The sequence below is a fragment of the Anomaloglossus baeobatrachus genome, chromosome 2 (assembly GCF_048569485.1).
Source record: "Anomaloglossus baeobatrachus isolate aAnoBae1 chromosome 2, aAnoBae1.hap1, whole genome shotgun sequence".
NCBI classification, from domain to species: domain Eukaryota; kingdom Metazoa; phylum Chordata; class Amphibia; order Anura; family Aromobatidae; genus Anomaloglossus; species Anomaloglossus baeobatrachus.
In genome coordinates, this window is record NC_134354.1 from 470,130,718 (window position 1) to 470,152,066 (window position 21,349).

At 46.5% G+C, this 21,349-nt stretch overlaps 1 protein-coding gene across 1 annotated transcript in view; it reads right to left on the reverse strand.

The window, feature by feature from the left end:
* LOC142291659 (uncharacterized) overlaps nt 1-21,349 on the reverse strand; it is a 1,021,181-nt gene that overhangs the window by 371,338 nt on the left and 628,494 nt on the right. Inside the window, exons 81-82 of the mRNA XM_075336344.1 lie at nt 966-999; nt 630-649 (exon numbers count right to left, since the gene is read on the reverse strand). Coding sequence (XP_075192459.1) covers nt 630-649; nt 966-999 — 54 coding nt within the window. The remainder of the gene's footprint in view (nt 1-629; nt 650-965; nt 1,000-21,349) is intronic.

Below are 21,349 nucleotides of genomic sequence, written 5' to 3' on the forward strand. Positions count from 1 at the left end.
CGTCTCGTGTGACGCCCGCATAAGACATGCAACAAGTTAACAAAAACTTTTCAAGGCAAGAGAATATTGATTTTCTCATTGTACGCTACAGAACAGTCAATCAACAAAATGAGGAAACAAGCAAATTGAGTTATTCTGCCTGAAACCTGACAACAGGAAGACTCCACAGCAGTACCTCAACACATAGGTATTCTATGGGTATGAAAATCAGCAACATGTCTACAATCCTTGGTAGATAGTTTTACTCTGAGTGCATTGTGGATTTTCTACATATATATACTGTATATGATCTGTACAAAGATAAACTAAAGGCCCTGCCACACACAAAGATAAATCTGCGGCAGATCTGTGGTTGCAGTGAAATTGTGGACAATCAGTGCCAGGTTTGTGGCTGTTTACAAATGGAACAATATGTCCATGATTTCACTGCAACCACAGATCTGCCAAAAATGTATCTCTGTGTGTGACGGGGCCTTAAAAGGTTCAATAGTCACAAAAAACACACAGGGAGCAAGATATAAAAATGATATATATAAAAAAAAGCTTTACCAATCATGAATAAATAACATCATACTTAATCAAAAATAAATTGCATAAGAATTGCAATTCAATGCAAGTACACAGTGTACTCATGAGGGACATAAATACTCTGGCCATCAAGGTACAATGTGATAAATTAGGGGACAACTTAGCTCATTAGCTCACCATCTTCTTCTGGAAAATTGTTGGAACTTTAACTCCAGCCCAGTGGATTAACCAACAATTCCACTTTACAAACCCATTCCACCTGGCTGCTGGCTAAATATCAGAATATTACCTCACCAGTAGAGTAAAACCAAATGATATTGCAGTCAATCGATCAGATTTTCCCAGCTAATCCATATCTATTTCCTTGTCTCTCTGGCCCTCTCTGGTTTTACAGCAGACCATTATACACTCAGCAGTGCACCATCACTTGAGCTGACTGAGGACATGTAATGAATGGGAACAGGAGGCCCACTCCAACCTTCGCACCATGTTCCCTAAAAATTCAGGTAAGCAAATAACAGTAGGGCTGCTATTCATCAAAGTTATTAAGATAAAATTAAAACACTTTAAAAAGTTGCAAACGTTTTGTGCAAGTCTGAGTTTTCGCCAGTTACGGCAGGCTCGGCCAAAATAAATGGGGCTGGGGCAGCACTGATGAGTGATGGGGCATGGTGATGCTTGCACATCTAATTCATTACGAGCTGCAGAGTACCTTATGCAAGAAATCTTTCTCCTGTCCTTGACTAGGAAGCATCCACCACTTTTTAGATGTGCCTGATTCTTTAAGGTGTGTATGCCTCTACAGTAAGACCAGAGTGAACAATGCGAGTTTTAATCAATTGGAGAATAAATTCACCAAGCAAACATGGCTTTCTTGGACTTTGTCACCTCATCCAGTTTTCCCTGGATGAGATATACAGTGCATCCCTACAGTACTTTTCTTACAGGCTCACAACAGATGATGTAGTGGCAGACATAACATTAGTGCAACCTGTCGTCATGCTTGAATGGGGGAATATCAGATGAACAGTGAAAGAGGGGAGGAAAACCCTGTCTCTAGGGAAAGGGAACGTGGTGACCCTTGGTAAAACATACCGCTGGCACCTAGCTTCAATGATGTCCCTATATAGGGTCTGCACCTATAGATCGATCAGGATACCTAGGCCCTAGCTGACCCTGAAAAAGTCCCTAGGTAGTGACTGGACAGGATGAGCACTAGTCGATCCCACTAAGACCTAAAAAACCACACAGGAAACACAAACAGGGGTATGCAAATGAACAACTTATCTTCAAGATGACTTTGAGAGGATGACAGCACCATACAACTATGTGTACTGCTTGTAATCTGGACAGCATTGGAGTAAACGCTATCACCGGCAACAAATCAAGGGGAACGTCAAACATATATAGACACAGGGATTGGGGGATAAAAATTTGCAGTTGAACTGCTAAGATATCCACAGGGTCCAAAATGGAAAGCGTTAACCCTAACAGGCAAAATACATAGAAGTCCATTCACACTAAGGAAGGACGAATGGAATAGTTTGTGCAGCCAAACGTAGTGACCAGGGTTGTCTGTCAATCGTAACATACCCATTTCTGCACAGAGGCCCAAGAGGTGAAGGAGCCCATTTCGAACATAAAAGCAGGTGCAATTTTGCCTTTTCATGAGTTCTTGGGCTACAAAGGGCCCATATATTGTTCATAAACAGGGGCCCTTTTCTGTCTGTGTCCTCCAGTGAGATGATGCCTAAGTACCGGCTATTTTTATACAATTGTTATAAAGGACATCAACTCATCTAGAGCCCAGTTATCTGCAATATTATGTATCCCCATGCAGCAGCAATTAAATAGCCATTCTTCTCATGTTAAATGATAGCACAGAGACTTGATGATATTCGCTGAAGTAGATTAATTTCACATGGAAAAAGTAATCCACGCTGCTGTCACATCATAGCTCTTGTGTGATGTTATCTACCTGATGAAGTTATTTCACATATCGAAACGCATTGTGGTACGACAAGGAATAAAGATATATTTTAAAGAAACTAACTAATCTGGCCTCCGTAGCGCTCCTCTGGACCGTGACATCCTCTTTTCTCTACATACAAATTTTCCCCTTGTGGGACCCATGGCAGGAGCAGCTTTTGCGGTGGAGGCTGTAATCCCAATTTGGATCAGCGGCGTGAGGATCCCAAGTGATCGGTCACATGACTGCTTCGTAAAGACACAGCCCCCTTCGGACGGACACAGCCAGAACAGCGTCTGGGCGTGCACCCAGTTACATTATCCACGCTAAGGCTATGTGCGCACTTTCCGTCGTCCTACATGCAGTTGTAAACGCACGTTTTAGCCTTAATTGATTTAGCCAAAGTTGCCTTTTTCAGAAATTTAGCGCAGAAAACGCATGCGTATTTACCGCGTTTTAGATGCGTTTTTAGCGCTTTTTCCATGCGTTTCCACATGCGTTTTCACAGATGCGTTTTGAACATCAAAACACTGCTAAATAAAGATTAAATAATCAAACAGAATCAAAAAAGAGAAAAAAAGGGACAAATCTATATTAATGGGAAAAATAATGGAAAAAGATATATTTAATAAAATTATAGCGTTAATATACATTTTATCGGTAAAATAGCAATAAATGTATATTACTCTTAAATTTAATTGTCGGATTATGTGTGTGTGTAAAGGGACATATCAAATCATTATTTTGATGTTCAAAAAGCATGCATTTTGGTAGTCCAAAACGCATGTTTTCTGCAATGAAAAAGCAGGTAAAACGCAGGAATTTTGATATTTCTTGCTTTTTGCTACTTCTCATTGACTTCAATGTTAACAAAACGCACCACAAATGGCAAAAACAATTGACAGGGTCCTTTTCTGAATTCATGGTTTTTAACCAAAATTATGCAAATTTTGAGATGCGTTTGGAAACGCAAAGTGCGGACAAGGAATCATGAATTCTCATTGTCTTTAATGGAAAACCAAAACGCATGCATTTGGGCACAAAAACGCTGCAGTTCAAAACTGATCCTAAACGCACCTGAAACGCAGGTGAAAACGTAAAGTGCGCACATAGCCTAAAACTAAGGTTGTGCAGGTTTGCATAACCCCTCCAGGTGAGCGGCTATAATCGGATCATAACAATCGGTCCCCAAAAATCCTTCACATGCGCTCCTTTTTCTATCTTTTTACCTTGGGCTACAAAGGGCCCATATATTGTTCATACTCAGGGGACCTTTTTTGTCTGTGTCCTTCAGTGAGATGATGCCTTGCTCCCGGCTATTTTTATACAATTGTTATAAAGGACATCAACTCATCTAGAGCCCAGTTATCTGCAATATTATGTATCCCCATGCGGCAGCAATTAAATAGCCATTCTTCTCATTTTAAATGATAGCACAGAGACTTGATGATATTCGCTGAAGTAGATTAATTTCACATGGAAAAAGTAATCCACGCTGCTGTCACATCATAGCTCTTGTGTGATGCCTAAAATGCAAATAGATACTATTTGAAATTACGGTGATTTTCACAAACACATCCCCCTAGGAGAATGGTGGTAAATACGTGCAGCCCAACTAACTGCGACAGGAAGATTAGCTTGTGTTTGTAATATAGCATGTGAATTATGTATTGATGAGACCATTTAGGGTGCTAATCTTTTTCATCCTCCAACATGTTTACAGTCAGCTGTACGACTAATGTTCAATTAGAAACAGAATTTTATTATCTAGAAATGCAGGTTTAAAATATGCATGGGAGGAAGGAGGGGGAGGTGAACCTTGTCTGGAAATAACAGATTTTTTACTTATAAAACAGCTATTTGCCAGGATTTCAAAAGCCATCTGCTTTCAAAGACTACCTTCCTCCTTGTTTACCACAGGCTGTCTTGTCTGTTTTAACAACCTCCCGTGGGATTCTGTACACCTCATTATGCAAAAACCACTGTATGTGTATTCCATTCGACACTTCCAGCTAATCTGCACACATAGCACCTTTTCTATTATCTGCAACAACCGCGCGAGGCTGCATTTTACAGCCACTAACCATATGCAGCTTTCTTCTTTCCTCGTAGTGCAGATTTAAGTCCAAATGTTCTACATGGGGCTCATATAAAATTCTCCCTTTTGTGATCCAACTCCATAAAACATAAAAACTCCTAGTTGTATTATGATGTCACGTGCTCTCGAAAGCGCTCCGAACCCAGATAAAACCTTTAAACAAGTCCCAGATGTTTAAGGCCCATACAGAAACAATATCTAATCTCTCCATCTGTAAGAGAAAACGGGTATTGTTGCATCTCGTCAACTACATTACTGGTCCTCTGGAATGTAGAAATTGAGGAGCTGGTCCAATCAGCAACACATTAAAGAAAAGCAAATCATAACCGCACAGATTACTAGTCTATCTGTGCTCTCGGTGGACGCACCTGCATGAGTTAAGAACCAGAACAAGTCATGAACGCATGGGGTGAAAGGCAGGCTACACACCATTGAAATATAGCCATATCCATTGTGCATACACATGAGGTCTATAAAAAAAAACACATACTATACAAGCACAATTCATATCCTGTATATGCAATCACATCCAACGTTATGAATTTAGTCATCATAACCATAGCAGAGCTTTTAGACTGACATTGCTGTTAATAAAGATCATTAAAAAGTTATCCCTATGTTATAAAATGAGTACGTAGGTGGACGGTGATGAAATAAGCAAGTTTGCAATTACCTTGTTCCTTCTATCATGTACCATTTTCCTGCTATGTGATCTTTACATTTTTGTTAAGGAGACCATCCCATGCTGGTGACTATTAGATCAGTAGCCGAACTTTCATACTTGCTATTACGCATTTTACACTAACACTGGTCTTTAATTTCGGAGCACTTACTCCAGATTGCAGCCACTACTCTCCTAGACATTTTTTATTGAACTGATCTTGGGTAGTAGACATAGAACACATCTACATACCAGTCCCTGTCAGCATATTGCTCTTCTTTCAAAGTCTCCTCCACAACCCAATGCTGCTGCCATCCTTCAACCCAATCAGGTGAGTCTGCCGAGCGATTGTAAAGGCTTTCAAAGTGTTCTCAACCATTGGTACACCTCTCGTCAATGGCCTCTCCACCCCAGAGTCCTTCAGTTGCTTAACTGTAGTGCTTTCCAAGCACTCTCACTGGCTTCCACCTGCAGCCATTAGCTGCTAAGCCCTAGCAGTGCATGTCCGCTTGTTACAAGGTGTTGGTGATAACTGTGGTATCCAGCTATCCTCTCTGAGGTCCAGCCATTCTAAAGAACATATATTTAATTGGATATGTTTTTATCCATTCATTTCATAGATATAGTGTACAGTGATAGTGTACAATGTTTCTTGTACTTTGACGGAATCGATTGGCCATTGTTATAAAGAAAAGCCCGGACGCCTGCCCTGAAGGGGCTCAAGGGAGGGCAACATGACTGAGGAAGGATGCTAGGCCTGAGGGTTAGCAAGGGGTTAAAGTGTAGGGCATTTTGTGCGGGAAAAATGGAAGGTGGAGTTAAGTGCTGTGGGGTCATGTAATTGGTCAAGGGGTTGTCAGTTGTAGGATAGTATATATAGGGCCGAATTATGAGGCGGGAGGTCAATCACTACCTGGAAGACGTCCGGAATTGTCGTTGTCCCCAGGATGGTCCGGAGAAGAAGTTCCTGTCCCAAAGGAGGTCGTCTATGGCGGAGCGGCGTGGGTAGCGCTGGCTCCAGGGGACGCAGCGGCGGTGGATGGCGGATGATCAGGCGGCGGAGGTGGCAGAGGCACCGGGAGGGGATCGAGGCCCTCGCAGGAGTTGGATCCAGATGGGCCCTGGGACCCCTTCGGCGCTGGCAGCAGCATCGTAGGACGTCGGGGGAAGCGACGGAGATCTCAGCAGCAGCGGGGCGGTGAGTGACGTCACCGGCCTCCTTCTTCTGTGGTGTTGCGGCGCGGGGTCAGCATAGTGATGTGGACGGCGCGATCACGTGACCCGGGGCGCGGTCACGTGGTCCGGCGTCGCGGTCACATGGCCCCGGCATCCTGACGTCATGGTCACATGGCCCTGTGGTGCGGTCATGTGACCGGGCGTTGAACCCGGAAGTGCGGCCTGTGCAGCCGTGCAGGGCCTGTACGGGATCCCGGGTAGCAGCGGACATTACCGGATAGGGGTGAGGACGGCACGGCCATGTGACCTGGTGCGTGGTCGCATGGTCCAGCATCGTGGTTACGTGATTTCCCGGCAGCAACCAGGAGGAGCGGCCGGCATATCCATGCAGGGCCTGGGCAACGGACTGGCATCGCGGCAGTCGTTCAGCACTCTGGTCGGGGGTGAGTGACATCTCCGCCCCTTCTCCTTCCATCCACTGCGGCGCGGGGGTCAGCGTAACAACGTGGGCGGCGCGGCCCTGTGGCCGGAGGCGCAGGTTATGGGGTCCGGCATCGCAATTACGCGCCCCCAGCGTCACAGTCACATGAGATGAGCAGCTACATCTGCCAGACAGCGCGGCCTGCGCAGCAGCAGGGCCTAGGCAACGGTTGGGCAGCAGCGGTGACGTGAATCATCCCTGCCTCGGTTGGATAGCGGCGCGTGGGGTTGGCGTGACGACACAGATGGTGCGGCCACGTGACCCGCGGCGCGGTCACGCGGTCCGGCACTGCGTTACATGCCCTCGGCGCTATGTGTGGATTCCTGTTGGCGGCGGTGCGACCGGAGTGCTCACCCCCTCCAGTGGCGGTTCCGAGTCAGTGATCATCGCGGGCAGCATCCCAGGCTGACCAGCAGGTCTGGAGTGACGACTCTATGACCCAGGAGGATTGCAGCTTGGGTCGTCCACGAAGAAGATGGCATCGCTCGTCGCGGAGGACACGTGACGGCTGTTCCGTGGGATACCTCGGAGTCAGCCTGGTAAGATAAAGGTTCACATATACCTCATGTAATGCTTTGGTTATAGGGGTTGGTAGGGGTGTTATTATGGATGGCTTTTGGGTGTGCTAAGGTGGTGGTGTGTCTTGTCAGGGGATCTGGGACCGGCAGCTGGCTGGTCAGGAGTGTAGTGGCCCTGTGGCGGACATTAGAATTTAGCTGCATTTTGGGCAGCTGGAAGGGAGTCCAGACAAGATGGCAGGTACTATTGTTTTTTGCGATATGCGTTTCCTGGGTGTTTCGTTTTTCATACTGTTGCATATGTTTATAAGGAGAACAAGTTGTTTTGGTCAGCGTAATGTTCCTCAGGCTCTTTAGAGGATTATGCATACTTGTGGTAGTGTTAACGGCGCTTCGCGAGTCGCTCATGTGGACGTTGGTGCTGGGGAGGAGCCTGAGGCGGGATGAGGGACATTGGCGACGCGGCGGAAGATAGCCGTGAAGACGGAGTTCTGGGGTTTGTTTTGGTGGTACTGGGGGGCTGTCGGTGGGGGGTTTCCACTGCTTCCTCGGATTGGATAAGGATTTCGATGGTAGTTTAGTGACATGAAGATCTGTTCTGGGGGGGTGCATTTGGTCAGCTTCGGCGTGATTGTTGCTGTCGTTTTATGAGGGTGTGAATTTTATGCCTATGTCCATGACAGGAGCTTCCAAAAAGGGGGCTGCAAGAGTCATGGGTGTTTCCTGGGGAGTTTTAGGTCCACTTGGCAGGTACGGCGTGGTTTGTTGAGGTCAGACGAGGTCGAGCTGCTTTGGACAGCAGGTTTTGTGGGCTACTTCCTGCATTGCAGTGAGAGGATATCTCCCTTTGGGCCTTGGATTAAGACATTTACTGGATTTGGGGTCCAGGTCGGTTCTTGAGAGGTACATTGGTGGTTTTCAAGGTGGTACGGTAGTTCCTTTGTTGGAGATTGAGGGCCATTCTTTCGTAGCGGAAGATTACATTTTGATGACAATTTGTCGGGTGCGCATATGCAGCCTGCGGGGCTGAGCACTTTGTGGTAGCTCCATTGACGGGGTGGCTTTTGGTTGGCTGTTTGTGGCCGTCGGGGCGGCCGTTTGCAGCACTATTAGGAAGCGATCGACAGTTCGGTACCGGGAGGGGTCTCGGGCTTAGTTTCTAGTACATGGGCCAGCGAAGGGTGCTAAGAGGTTTTCTTAATATCCAAGGTCTTTTGTTGGTCCGCATGTGTTTTGACAGTCCAACGGCCATTATTCATCTGGGGGCTCGATGTCTGGGTACAGTCACAGGTAAATGTTTGATTTCAGCATTATATCAGATGGGTGTTTTAGTGGTCCAGTTGGTTGATCGGTCTGGGGTCATATGTTGCTTGGGGCATTTGCTAAATCAAACTTTTGGATGGACAGTTACTTCGGGGGGGTTCTAGAGGCTGCGGGGAGTACCTATATCACGGTATTTTCAATGGTTTGCACGCGGGGACGGGTATGTTCTCACGGCATTTAGTATGGTTGCAGTCAGTGCAATCGGAGGACTGTATTGGGTGGTATTCGTTCCTGGCAGTTGGTCCTGGGCCCTGCAGGAGGTTGGTACAGGGTGGAGGCGGTTTTTGCGGTCACGACGGACAGAGGGTTTTGGGGGGGGGGGCAGCTTGTTCTGCTTCCCAAGAGGTTTTATTGGCCCAGGTTATCTCGGTAGGTTTGGTCAGTTGGATTTCCTCTTTTGGCCTCCTAGATAACCCGGGCCCGAGGTAGGTGTTGGTTAAGGAATGGGGGGACAGTTTGGGGCAAGCGGCCTTTTGTGTTGACAATTGGGATCGGGTGGCCGCTGCTGTTGGTGTATGGTTTTGCCTGACTGACCGTTGTGGTTTTAAGGCAGGTTCCATTTGTTGGGACTGTTATTTAGAGTGTGGAGTGTCGTTTGTCTAGTTGTACGCGTTTTTGGTCTTACTTGGTGGCAGCCCCTGTGGCACCGTAGAGCCTCGAGGTCCAACTGTTTCCACGTATCTGTGAGTCCTGCCCGGGATTGCGTGAACATAACTGTTCACAGCGCAGCCTGGTAGAGGAACAGTTGGCAGTGGCGCATGAGAAGCAGACAGGCGGCGGGTGGTATGCCATGGAACTGGACTTTAGGCGCTGTGCGCTGAAAGTTCGTCGGCTGAGTGGTGCGCAGGCACACGGTAATTGACGGGGGGTTGGGCCCCGTTTTGGGGCGTCGGAAGAGTTATTTTGTCGCGTTGGGACTGCTTGATATTGGTATATGCTCAAGGTAGCATCGGCCGTGGCCCCTCCTCCATCCAGTAGTGGACCTCTAAGATGGTGGCAGTGGCCTCAGGCCGATCTCGGGGTTACAACACGGCAGGCAACATTTCAGGTTAATAGGGTCTTATGTTGCTGGCGGTGTTTTCAGCTGAGGGGGACATGTAGTGGGCAATGGGCACCTGATTGGCGTGCAGTTTTGACAGTAGGCTGGGTCATGGCGCCAACACTGTGTGTCTGAGTTCTTTCTAGACTTTGGGATGGGGGGGTGTTGCCTATATTTCAGTCTGAGTGTTTGGTGGACCCATTTCAGCGGATTGCGTGGGTAGTGCATTTTGTTAAGTGTGTCACACAAGCTGCGGTGGTTGATTCTGGGTTGTGCACGGGAGAGGGGCACTGTTAATGGTGCTCGTCTGGCCACTTACTAGGGTGAGTTCAACCCTTATATGGGCCTCGGGTTATGATGCGGTTGTTCGAGGGGTGTACTCCTACATGGATGGTTGGGACTGCCTTTGGCGGGGTGGCTGGAACTCATGGATACATTGTTAATGGTGCGGTTTTGGTCTGCAGGCCAGTGGTCAGCTTGACGATCGTAGTTTGGTGTCGTTGGGATGTGGTAAAATCTTAGTTTGGGTCTGATGCCTCTGGGTGAGTTTTGAAGATTGGGGCTATTATACAAGCTGACGGGACCACCAGAGGTTTTGGTACTACACACGGGTGGAGAAGGCGTGGTCGCTGGGGCATCCAGAGGCTTGATCCGTGACATCTGGCCTGAATGCTTTGGGCCTTGTCTTCCTGACCAGTTGTGGTGCTCGAATGGTGCCCTGATGTGTGTCGTGCGATCGGTTATAGGGGCTCCGGTGTTTGGAGGCATAACTAGATCGTCAGGGCATGTTTGCAGGGTACTATCACAGGTTAGGGGAGCCGGTGCAGGTCTTTGCTTACAATTAGAATGGTTGACTTTGTTGAATTAACAGTTGATATAATTTTCGGAGGCGCCTGCAGTGTTGCGGTCCTAACGAGTCGTATGCCATCCCTTCGGGGGGGCGGCGATGCAGGCGGCTCGTTGGGGACTAGTCGCGCAGGCGGTGCATTGGATTGGAAGGTGGAGTCGGCTAGTTACAGTTTTATGTGCGGCTGGCTGTGTGGGGAAGGTGGTTTTGGTGCAGGTGAGGTGAGTTGCGAGGCTAATGGGGGTTTGTTTTCGCCTGTTGGGTATCGATGTCAGAGCGTTGGTTACTAAAGCCTTTGAGGTGGCTCTGGTTGGTTTTGGTGGTGGGGCTCGCACGTACAAGGTGTCATACGTGCTGGCTGTGGCGTAAAGGAGGGGGGTATTTGAAGTCGGTGGATTGCACAAAGAGCGGGGGCGAACCCAGTGCAGGAACGGGTTACCCCTGGTGGTGCAATGGTATGGTTGTTGGGTCCCTGCTGTGCTCGGTCACAGCGGGACATGTTAACGTGGGACCCTGCTGTGCTGGGTCACAGCAGGGCATGTTAATGTGCTGGGTGTCCTCGAGCTGGTGTGGCCTTTTACATCCAATGTCACGCAGTCTGTGTCTTATTTTGGTTGAAAAGCGTTAAAAGGTGGATAACTGGTTTGGGTCAGTACGGCAAGATAGGGCCGCCAGTCAGACGTTCCTAAGTCAAGAAAAGCCCGGACGCCTGCCCTGAAGGGGCTCAAGGGAGGGCAACGTGACTGAGGAAGGATGCTAGGCCTGAGGGTTAGCAAGGGGTTAAAGTGTAGGGCATTTTGTGCGGGAAAAATGGAAGGTGGAGTTAAGTGCTGTGGGGTCATGTAATTGGTCAAGGTGTTGTCAGTTGTAGGATAGTATATATAGGGCCGAATTATGAGGTGGGAGGTCATTCACTACCTGGAAGACGTCCGGAATTGTCCCGCCCACCCGCCCTTTTCAAGATTTATGGAGATCGACATGGAAGGACGAAGAAGATTGACCTTGTCGCAGAAGTCGGCGTAAAGGAGGGGGGTATTTGAAGTCGGTGGATTGCACAAAGAGCGGGGGCGAACCCAGTGCAGGAACAGGTTACCCCTGGTGGTGCAATGGTATGGTTGGTGGGTCCCTGCTGTGGTCGGTCACAGCGGGACATGTTAACGTGGGACCCTGCTGTGCTGGGTCACAGCAGAGCATGTTAATGTGCTGGGTGTCCTCGAGCCGGTGTGTTGCGGCTGAGGGCACATGGTGGAGCAACACTCGGCTGGGTGTCCTCGAGCCGGTGTGGAGCGGCTGAGGGCACATGGTGGAGCTGGTGTTGCAATCATATATAACGGGACTCTTCACTTACCCCCCCCCCCTCCTTTGCTGGTGGTTATGTTTTATGGAGTGATTATTATATTTATGAATAAAATGTTATTGATTATTTTGATGAAAATAAACGAGGCTGCTGTGGCCTTTTACATCCAATGTCACGCAGTCTGTGTCTTATTTTGGTTGAGAAGCGGAAAAAGGTGGATAACTGGTTTGGGTCAGAATGGCAAGATAGGGCCGCCAGTCAGACGTTCCTAAGTCATATGTTTTTATGTATTGTAACTGTAATTTCCCATAATGCCTCTCTTTCTCTGCAACTCGTATCTTTTCCTTACATGTTTTCTTTCTGGTCAGTGCCATTTTGGCATGACATGCATCAGTACTAAAGAGAGGATCCTCCTGTTGCCTCTATCCTCCATCCTCCATCTTGTAACCCTCATCCTTCCCTTCATTTCCACTGACTTACTACCTCATCAAACCAACGTACTATGAATAAATAGGTTGAAGTTCATCCACTGCATCATCCTTCCTGGATTTACCACATGCAGCTGGTGACTCATGGGAGGAAAGGATAGCAAGTAACCTATCTATCATTGCTTGAATAGAGATTTGTGCTCACATTCCTCAGACACATCTCACTCATGTGCATTACTGGCAGAATAATAACCATGCTTACCATAGCAAGTCACCAGAATCCTGGCAATTCTAATGCAGCAGAGACAGACAAGGCTGCTTCCTATAGCAAACATTGGGGCACACAGTGCAGGACTGAACTGCTAATGAAAGATGGACATCTGTCCACCAGCATTCAGAAAGCAGGCTGAGATAGCAGTGCACTCCTTAAGAATAGTCTTGGAACTAAAGGTGAATTTACTTTACACAATTATCCTGAACAATCGTTCCTTGCAATGGTGGACATACCATTGATGCAACTGGTACAGTCAAACAGGGGCCCAAGAGATAAGGGGGCCCACTACTACCTTGAAAGGTTTTATTGTGCATTGTATTGATCTTACACAGGGGCCCTCTTCTGTCTGTGTTTGCTCCTGGTTCTTTGGTACTCTCGTTTCACAATAATTATGCGGTCTAAATAGGCAACCAATCACCCCACGAAAGAAAAAAATGCTTGTTTGTTGAAGAAAAGGTAGAGAATATCGCCCTGTGTAAAAAGGACCTGTGCTGCCGAGAACAAGGGACTGCACTGGACAGTTTATTAAATTGCCACCGACCAGCAAATGTGTTGCCGATCGGTGATCATTTAATGCTGCACATCCAAAATGAAGATTCGCTGCATATTCTTGTCTATGGCTACATTCACACTTCCGTCTTTTTCCATCAGTCACAATCCGTTTTGTGACTGATGTGACGGATGCGTTGGAGATTGTGGTACAACTGCAACAAAGGATCTGTTAAAAAAACGGATCCGTAGTAGCAGTTTGTACCTGGCAGAATCCAGCTGTGGCCGTGGTAACCTGAGTGACGTCACCGCTGACAGCGTGACTCACTTCAGTTTCTCCGTGGAGCTCACAGTGAGCGGCAGTGCTTTATGACCACTCCTGTCAGCTTCCAATGTAGCAGAGCTGAAAGTGTCGTGGGACCTCGTGTGGATTACGCCGGACCTGGAGGGGTATTTGGGAATTAATAAAGTGGTGAAAGAGGGTGTTTTTATGTCTTTTATTTAAAATAAAGGATTTTTCAGTGTTTGTGTTTATTTATTTTCACTACAGATTAATCATGGGGGTGTCTCATAGATGCCTGCCATGATTAACCTAGGACTTAGTGGCAGCTATGGGCTGCCATTAACTCCTTTTTACCCCGAATGCCAATACACAAGGAAAATCTGGATGAGCCGGGTAGAGTCCCGTCGCATCTAATGGATGCAGCAATTCCGGGTGGCTGATGGTTGATTTTTGTAGGCTGGGGGGCTCCCCATAACGTGACGCTGCCCATCCTGAGAATACCAGCCCTCAGCCGAGTGGCTTTACCTTGGCTGCTATCAAAATTGGGGGGGAGCGCACGCCATTTTTTTTTAATTATTTATTTATTGTACTGCATGATACAGACCCGCCCACCGGCAGCTGTGATTGGTTACAATGAGATAGCTGTCACTCAGCATGGGGACTCATCTGACTGCAACCAATCGTAGGCACCGGTGGGCAGGGGAAGCAGTGAATATGAGATGGAATAATGAGCGGCCGGCATTTTCAAAAGCAGGAGAAGCTACTGGAGCAGTGTGACTGCTGTGCAGTGCCGTGCTGGTGATAGGTGATATATAGTGCCTTGCAAAAGTATTCAGCCCCCTTGAATTTTTAAACCCTTTCCCACATTTCAGGCTTCAAACATAAAGATAAAAATTAAAATAAAAATATGGTGAAGAATCAACAAGTGGGACACAATTGTGAAGTCAAACGAAATTTATTGCTTATTTTAAACTTTTGTAAAAAATAAATAACTGAAAAGTGGGGTGTGCAATATTATTCGTCACCTTTGCTTTCAGTGCAGCAAACTCACTCCAGAAGTTCATTGAGGATCTCTGAATGATCCAATGTTGTCCTAAATGACTGATGATGATAAATATAAGCCACCTGTGTGTAATATAGTCTCCGTATAAATGCACCTGCTCAGTGTTCTGTTTAAAGCGCAGATAGCATCATGAAGACCAAGGAACACAACAGGCAGGTCCGTGATACTGTTGTGGAGAAGTTTAAAGCTGGATTTGGTTACAAAAAGATTTCCAAAAATTAAACATCCCGAGGAGCACTGTGCAAGCGATCATATTGAAATGGAAGGAGTATCATACCACTGCAAATCTACCAAGACCCGGCCGTCCATCCAAACTTTCATCTCAAACAAGGAGAAGACTGATCAAAGATGCAGCCAAGAGGCCCATGATCACTCTGGATGAACTGCAGAGATCTACAGCTGAGGTGGGAGAGTCTGTCCATAGACCAACAATCAGGCGTACACAGCACAAATCTGGCCTTTATGGAAGAGTGGCAAGGAGAAAGCTATTTCTCAAAGATATCCATAAAAAGTGTCATTTAAAGTTTGCCACAAGCCACCTGGGAGACACACCAAACATGTGGAAGAAGGTGCTCTGGTCAGATGAAACCAAAATCGAACTATTTGGACACAATGCCAAATGATGTTTGGTATAAAAGCAACACAGCTCAACACCCTAAACACACCATCTCCACTGTCAAACATAGTGGTGGTAGCATCATGGTTTGGGCCTGCTTTTCTACAGCAGGGACAGGGAAGATGGTTAAAATTGATGGGAAGATGGATGGAGCCAAATACAGAACCATTCTTGAAGGAAACCTGTTGAAGTCTGCAAAAGACCTAAGACTGGGACGGAGATTTGTCTTCCAACAAGACAATGATCTCAAACATAAAGCAAAATCTACAATGGAATGGTTCACAAATAAACGTATCCAGGTGTTAGAATGGCCAAGTCAAAGTCCAGACCTGAATCCAATTGAGACTCTCTGGAAAGAGCTGAAAACTGCTGTTCATAAACGCTCTCCATCCAACCACACTCAGCTCGAGTTATTTGCAAAGGAAGAATGGGCAAGAATTTTAGTCTCTCGATGTGCAAAACTGATAGCGACATACCCCAAGCGACTTGCAGCTGTAATCGTAGCAAAAGTTGGCGCTATAAAGTATTAACTTAAGGGGGACAAATAATATTGCACGCCCCACTTTTCAGTTATTTATTTTTTAAAAAAGTTTAAAATAAGCAATAAATTTCGCTCAACTTCACAATTGTGTCCCACTTGTTGTTGATTCTTCACCATAACATTAACATTTTTATCTTTATGTTTGAAGCCTGAAATGTGGGAAAAGGATGAAAAATTCAAGGGGGCCGAATACTTTTGCAAAGCACTGTAATATATATGTATATATATATATATATATATATATATATATATATATATAATAATATTTTTATATATATATAGCTATATATATATATATATATATATATATATATATACTGTTTATATATTGGAAACTTACTGTATATGCCTATGGAAACAGCTGCCAAAATGCAAAATATACTGAACAATGAACAATAGCCTAAGGGGTACTTTGCACGCTGCGACATCGCAAGCCGATGCTGCGATGCCGAGCGCAATAGTCCCCGCCCCCGTCGCAGCTGCGATATCCTTGTGATAGCTGCCGTAGCGAACATTATCGCTACGGCAGCTTCACATGGACTCACCTGTCCTGGGACGTCGCTCTGGCCGGCGACCCACCTCCTTATTAAGGGGGCGGGTCGTGCGGCGTCACAGAGACGTCACACGGCAGGCGGCCAATAGGAGCGGAGGGGCGGAGATGAGTGGGATGTAAACATCCCGCCCACCTCCTTCCTTCCGCATATCCTACGGAAGCCGCGGTGACGCCAGTAGGTGATGTTCCTCACTCCTGCGACTTCACACACAGCGATGTGTGCTGCCGCAGTAGCGAGGAACAACATCGGACCGTCGCGTCAGCTTAATTATGCATTACGCCGATGCTGCACCGATGATACGATTACGACGCTTTTGCGCTCGTTAATCGTATCATCGAACCTTTACACACTACGATGTCGCATGCGATGTCGGATGTGCGTCATTTTCAATTTGACCCCACCGACATCACACCTGCAATGTCGTAGTGTGCAAAGCCCGCCTAAGGCTATGTGCGCACAGTGCGTTTTTCGCGGCGTTTTTGCGCGTTTTTCGGGTGCGTTTTTGGCCTCAAAACTGCAGGACTTTGCTTCCCCAGCAAAGTCTATGAGTTTTAATTTTTGCCCCCCGCACACATCTGTTTTTTTTCAGCTGCGTTTTTGTGGTGCCACAAAAACGCAGCATGTCAATTATTCCCGCGTTTTTCACTGCGCTTTTCATCCATTGAGTTCAATGGGATGTTGAAAGACGCAATGAGAAACTCAAATAGCTGCGTTTTGGTGCGTTTCTAAGACCAAAAACGCAGCTATAAACGCAGGAGGTGGGTAGTAAAGTGACATGTACAGGAAGAGGATTCCTTCTGTCAGTATACAGAAGCGTGAATCCTCCCGGTACCGTCACCGCTGCGTCCACCTCCCGTCCTGTGCATGTATGCTGCCGTGCGGTGCCATGTACAGGCAGGAGGTGGAAGCGGCTGCGAAAACAAAAGTTGACAGTAGAAAAAAAAAAATAAAAATTTATACTCACCTGTGTGCAGACTCCCGGTGCCATGCCCGCTCCCATCTCCTCTCACGGTATCGCCACCCCCGCTCCGGCTGTGTGCAGACGGCCGGGAAACCTCCGATGGATGCAGGACCTGGCGATGGATCACCTGATGTAGTCACCTGACGCATCAGGTGATCGTAAATATCGCGGTGACGCGGGCGCCCGGCCGGTATCAGCGGATGCGTCAGGAGACTTCATCCCTGATTACCAGCAGCTGCTGCAGCGATCGGACAGGATCAGACTCCCGCCCCATCGCTGCAGGAGCTGCCGGTATCAGCACATAAGTGAGTATTTTTTTTTTTTTTTTTTCTACTGATGCATCTGCTGATTGTATAATCGGCTTTTATACAATCAGCTGATGTGTGATGGGATTCAGGCACTTGATCCTGACACATCATCTGATCGCTTTGCCTTCCAGCAAACCGATCAGATGATATTGGATCCGGATTGGACGGCGCGGGACCCTGACCCAGGATTACTGCGGAGGGGGGGTTCTTTATTTCAATAAAGATGGAGTCACTAATTGTGTTGTGTTTTATTTCTAATAAAAATATTTTTCTGTGTGTTGTGTTTTTTTTTATCTTTACTAGAAATTCATGGTGACCATGTCTAATATTGGCGTGACACCATGAATTTCGGGCTTAGGGCCAGCTATACAGCTAGCCCTAACCCCATTATTACCCAGCGGGCCACCCAGCATCAGGGCAGCTGGAAGAGTTGGATACAGCGCCAGAAGATGGCGCTTCTATGAAAGCGCCATTTTCTGGGGTGGCTGCGGGACTGCAATTCACAGCGGGGGTGCCCAGAAAGCATGGGCACCCTGCACTGTGGATTCCAATCCCCAGCTGCCTAGTTGTACCCAGCTGGACTCAAAAATTGGGCGAAGCTCACGTCATTTTTTTTTAAAATTAGTTCATGAAATTCATGAAATAATTTAAAAAAAAAGGGCTTCCCTATATTTTTGGTTCCCAGCCGGGTACAAATAGGCAGCTGGGGGTTGGGGGCAGCCCGTACCTGCCTGCTGTACCCGGCTAGCATACAAAAATATGGCGAAGCCCACGTCATTTTTTTTGTTTGGGGGGGCAAAGAAATCCTGCATACAGTCCTGGAAGGAGGATGCTGAGCCTTGTAGGTCTGCTCCCCCTGACTCTCCCTCAAGCATATAGTCCTGGATGGAGCATGCTGAGCCTTGTAGTTCTGCAGCTGCTGTCTGCTCTCCTGCATACACTATTGGATGGAGTATGCTGAGCCTTGTAGTTCTGCAGCTGTCTGCTCTTCTGCATACACTAGTGGAGAATGAAGAACACATTGAAGAAGGAAATGACATCAGACCTTTTTTTTTTGTTCACTGATAAAAAACGCATAAAGACGCAGTGAGCAAAAACGCAGCAAAACGCAGCAAAAAAACGCACCAAATCGCGGCAAAACGCGTGCGTTTTTTGCCGCGTTTTTTCGACGCAGGTGCGTTTTTGTGCGTTTTTAGTGGCCAAAAACGCACAAAAACGCAGCGTCAAAAAGACGCAGTGTGCGCACATAGCCTTAGGCAAGACTTCTTTTTATTTGTGTCTACTACCTACATTTTTTTTTCAGGTTAATAATCTATAGTTAAACTAACAATGCTCTACATGGCTGGTATGGACTCTTTTGTACATGCTTCATAGTCTTCTCTATGAAACTTTAAACTACTAGGAAGAAAAATACATAAAAAAATCATAATACATTTAACAGAACACCACCAAAAATGCATGAATATGTGTGCAAAATATAATTTACATAATCCGCATTCAAGTATGGTCTAAAACATATAGCATAGAGCAGAGAATATAGAGATTTCACATGAGAGTTCTAATTAGCTAAAGCAGATTATTTTCCTAAAAGCAATAGGTTTCTAGTCAATGGTCCAAGCTTAGAGTGGCGGTCACGGTCCATCTGATATATGGTTTTAGCAATCTAATGGACACATGTCTGAACATTGCCAACCTTTATTACTTGCCAGAACAGCTTTGTTCAGTCAAAGCCCTAGCATTTTCTCGGCTAGCTTATTCCTAAACACTGGGTAGCGTGTCTCCAGGGCAAATACAATGGCTCATTACATGGAATTGAGAAGTGGTCAGCAGCTGCACACAATTAACTCAGCTTGAGCCTGGTCTTCGAGCAACATTTTCCACTATGTCTATAATTATATCCAAGATGTTCCTTTGAATGATTGTATATCAAAAGTAATTTTCTGTTTAAACACTGTATATGCCGAATCTCCTGGATAATTATTTATTTGGATGTAATAGCTATGTTATTAACTGTGCCAAATATCTATTCCATGTAGTTCCCAGAGAGACACATCCTTAAGGCCCCTTTCACACGTCAGTGATTCTGGTACGTTTGTGCTTTTTTTTAAACATACCAGAATCACTGACATACGCAGACCCATTATAATGAATGGGTCTGCTCACACGTCAGTGATTTTTCACTGCACGTGTCTCCGTGCGGCGTACCTGCGTGTGCGTGATTGCCGCACGGAGACATGTCCATTTTTTTCTGGCATCACTGATGTCCCACGGACCACGCAGAGGTGTGATCCGTGAGACACGTGCCAGAAAAAAACGTGCTTTTAAAATAAAAATCATTTTTACTCACCCGGCGTCCAGCGATGTCCTCTGCAGCCCGTTCTGCCGGCTGCGTCTGAGCCGGCTCATTACTGTCGCGCATATTCATGATGCACGACACAGCCGACCCGGAAGCAGCTGCTGCGGAGGTCAGCGCCGGCCGGATGCTGCACTGCGGGAGCGATCAGCACCATGGAGAGCGGGAGCAGGCACAGGTGAGTTAATTTCTAAATGCAATCACGGGCCACGGAGAACGGAGCCCGGATTGCACTTAGACAACCCACGTGTGCCGTGATTCACGGCACACGGAGGGACATGTGCGTGTTTTACACGCCAGTGAAAAACGTCAGTGTTTTTCACTGACGTGTGAAACGGGCCTAAAGGGGCTTACTGAGTTTTAAGAAAAGTGGCCAAGCAATGGAGCATGCAGTTCTGGTGAGGCATTAATTGACTGCAGTGGTCCCATATGGTATATATATCGTAGGTCAAAGCTGCAGTCTAGTCCAGAAGGTCTGGCAAAGAGCAACAAAGCAACACCGCTGACAAGGAGGTAAATTACAGGTAAGTTATGCTTCTATTTTTTATTTGCATATGTTCTCTCTTATCCATTTTTGTTCAGTCTGGAAATCTTTTTTAAATCCACTAAGCTGCTCATTATTGTGTGATTCTGTGTGTAGGGAACAGATATAAGATGGTGGTTGAATTCCTACCCCTGAAGACAGCAACAGTTTTCTTAAGTATGTATGTGTGATAAGATATAAAGTAATGTTATCTAGGAAAGTAATGTAAGGTATAGGAATGAATAATATGTTGGGTAATGTATAGATGTAGGTGTATTGGTTAAGCAATGTGGTATAATAATGTATAGTGTCTGCAAGTAAACATTGCCATCTAGTGGCCGAACATTATAAGAATATAGTTAAAAGGTTATGTAGGATGTTACCCAGTAACTGACAGCAGGGCTGAAGTATTAGTCCAAAGGGTAGGAGCCAGTCCCTAGGAAAAGGACAGACTCCATCATAGAATTCAGATAGGGAACGGCTGGTGAGGACAGATGTACAGTTTGTCACGTCATGTTTTGGTGACATTTTAGGGGGGCTTGTGGAGGGTGCAACATGCAGCCCGAACAAAAGAGGGTGGTTGTAACCCAGAACGGAGATCAAACCTGAAACTAGTAAAGAAGCCAAAAGCGACCCTGTGGGTAGGGGCTAGAAACATACACTTAGCAGCAGGCCTCAAGTAGCCTACAACGAGTAACAGTCTGGAACAGTGTTGGACGGGAAATGAGAATGCAGTCTTATATGGTATATCCAAGAGTGTCGTTACTTCCTGTTGATGGGAGGACTAGAATGACTTGCTAGTGCTGTTCTGTTATGCTAATGTGTCGCTCAGGGTTATGGGGTACTCGGTCCCGGGCTGTATAACTGGGGAAAATGTCACTTTGGTGGGAGTTGCTCGGTTCCGTGCCCTGGGTGCTTTTTTAAAAGGGGAATATTTACAAGGGAATTAAATGAAAATTTATCACGTGACGCCACTTGCGGTTTGCGGCTATGTGGATGGAGCCGCCGCTGCACTGTTT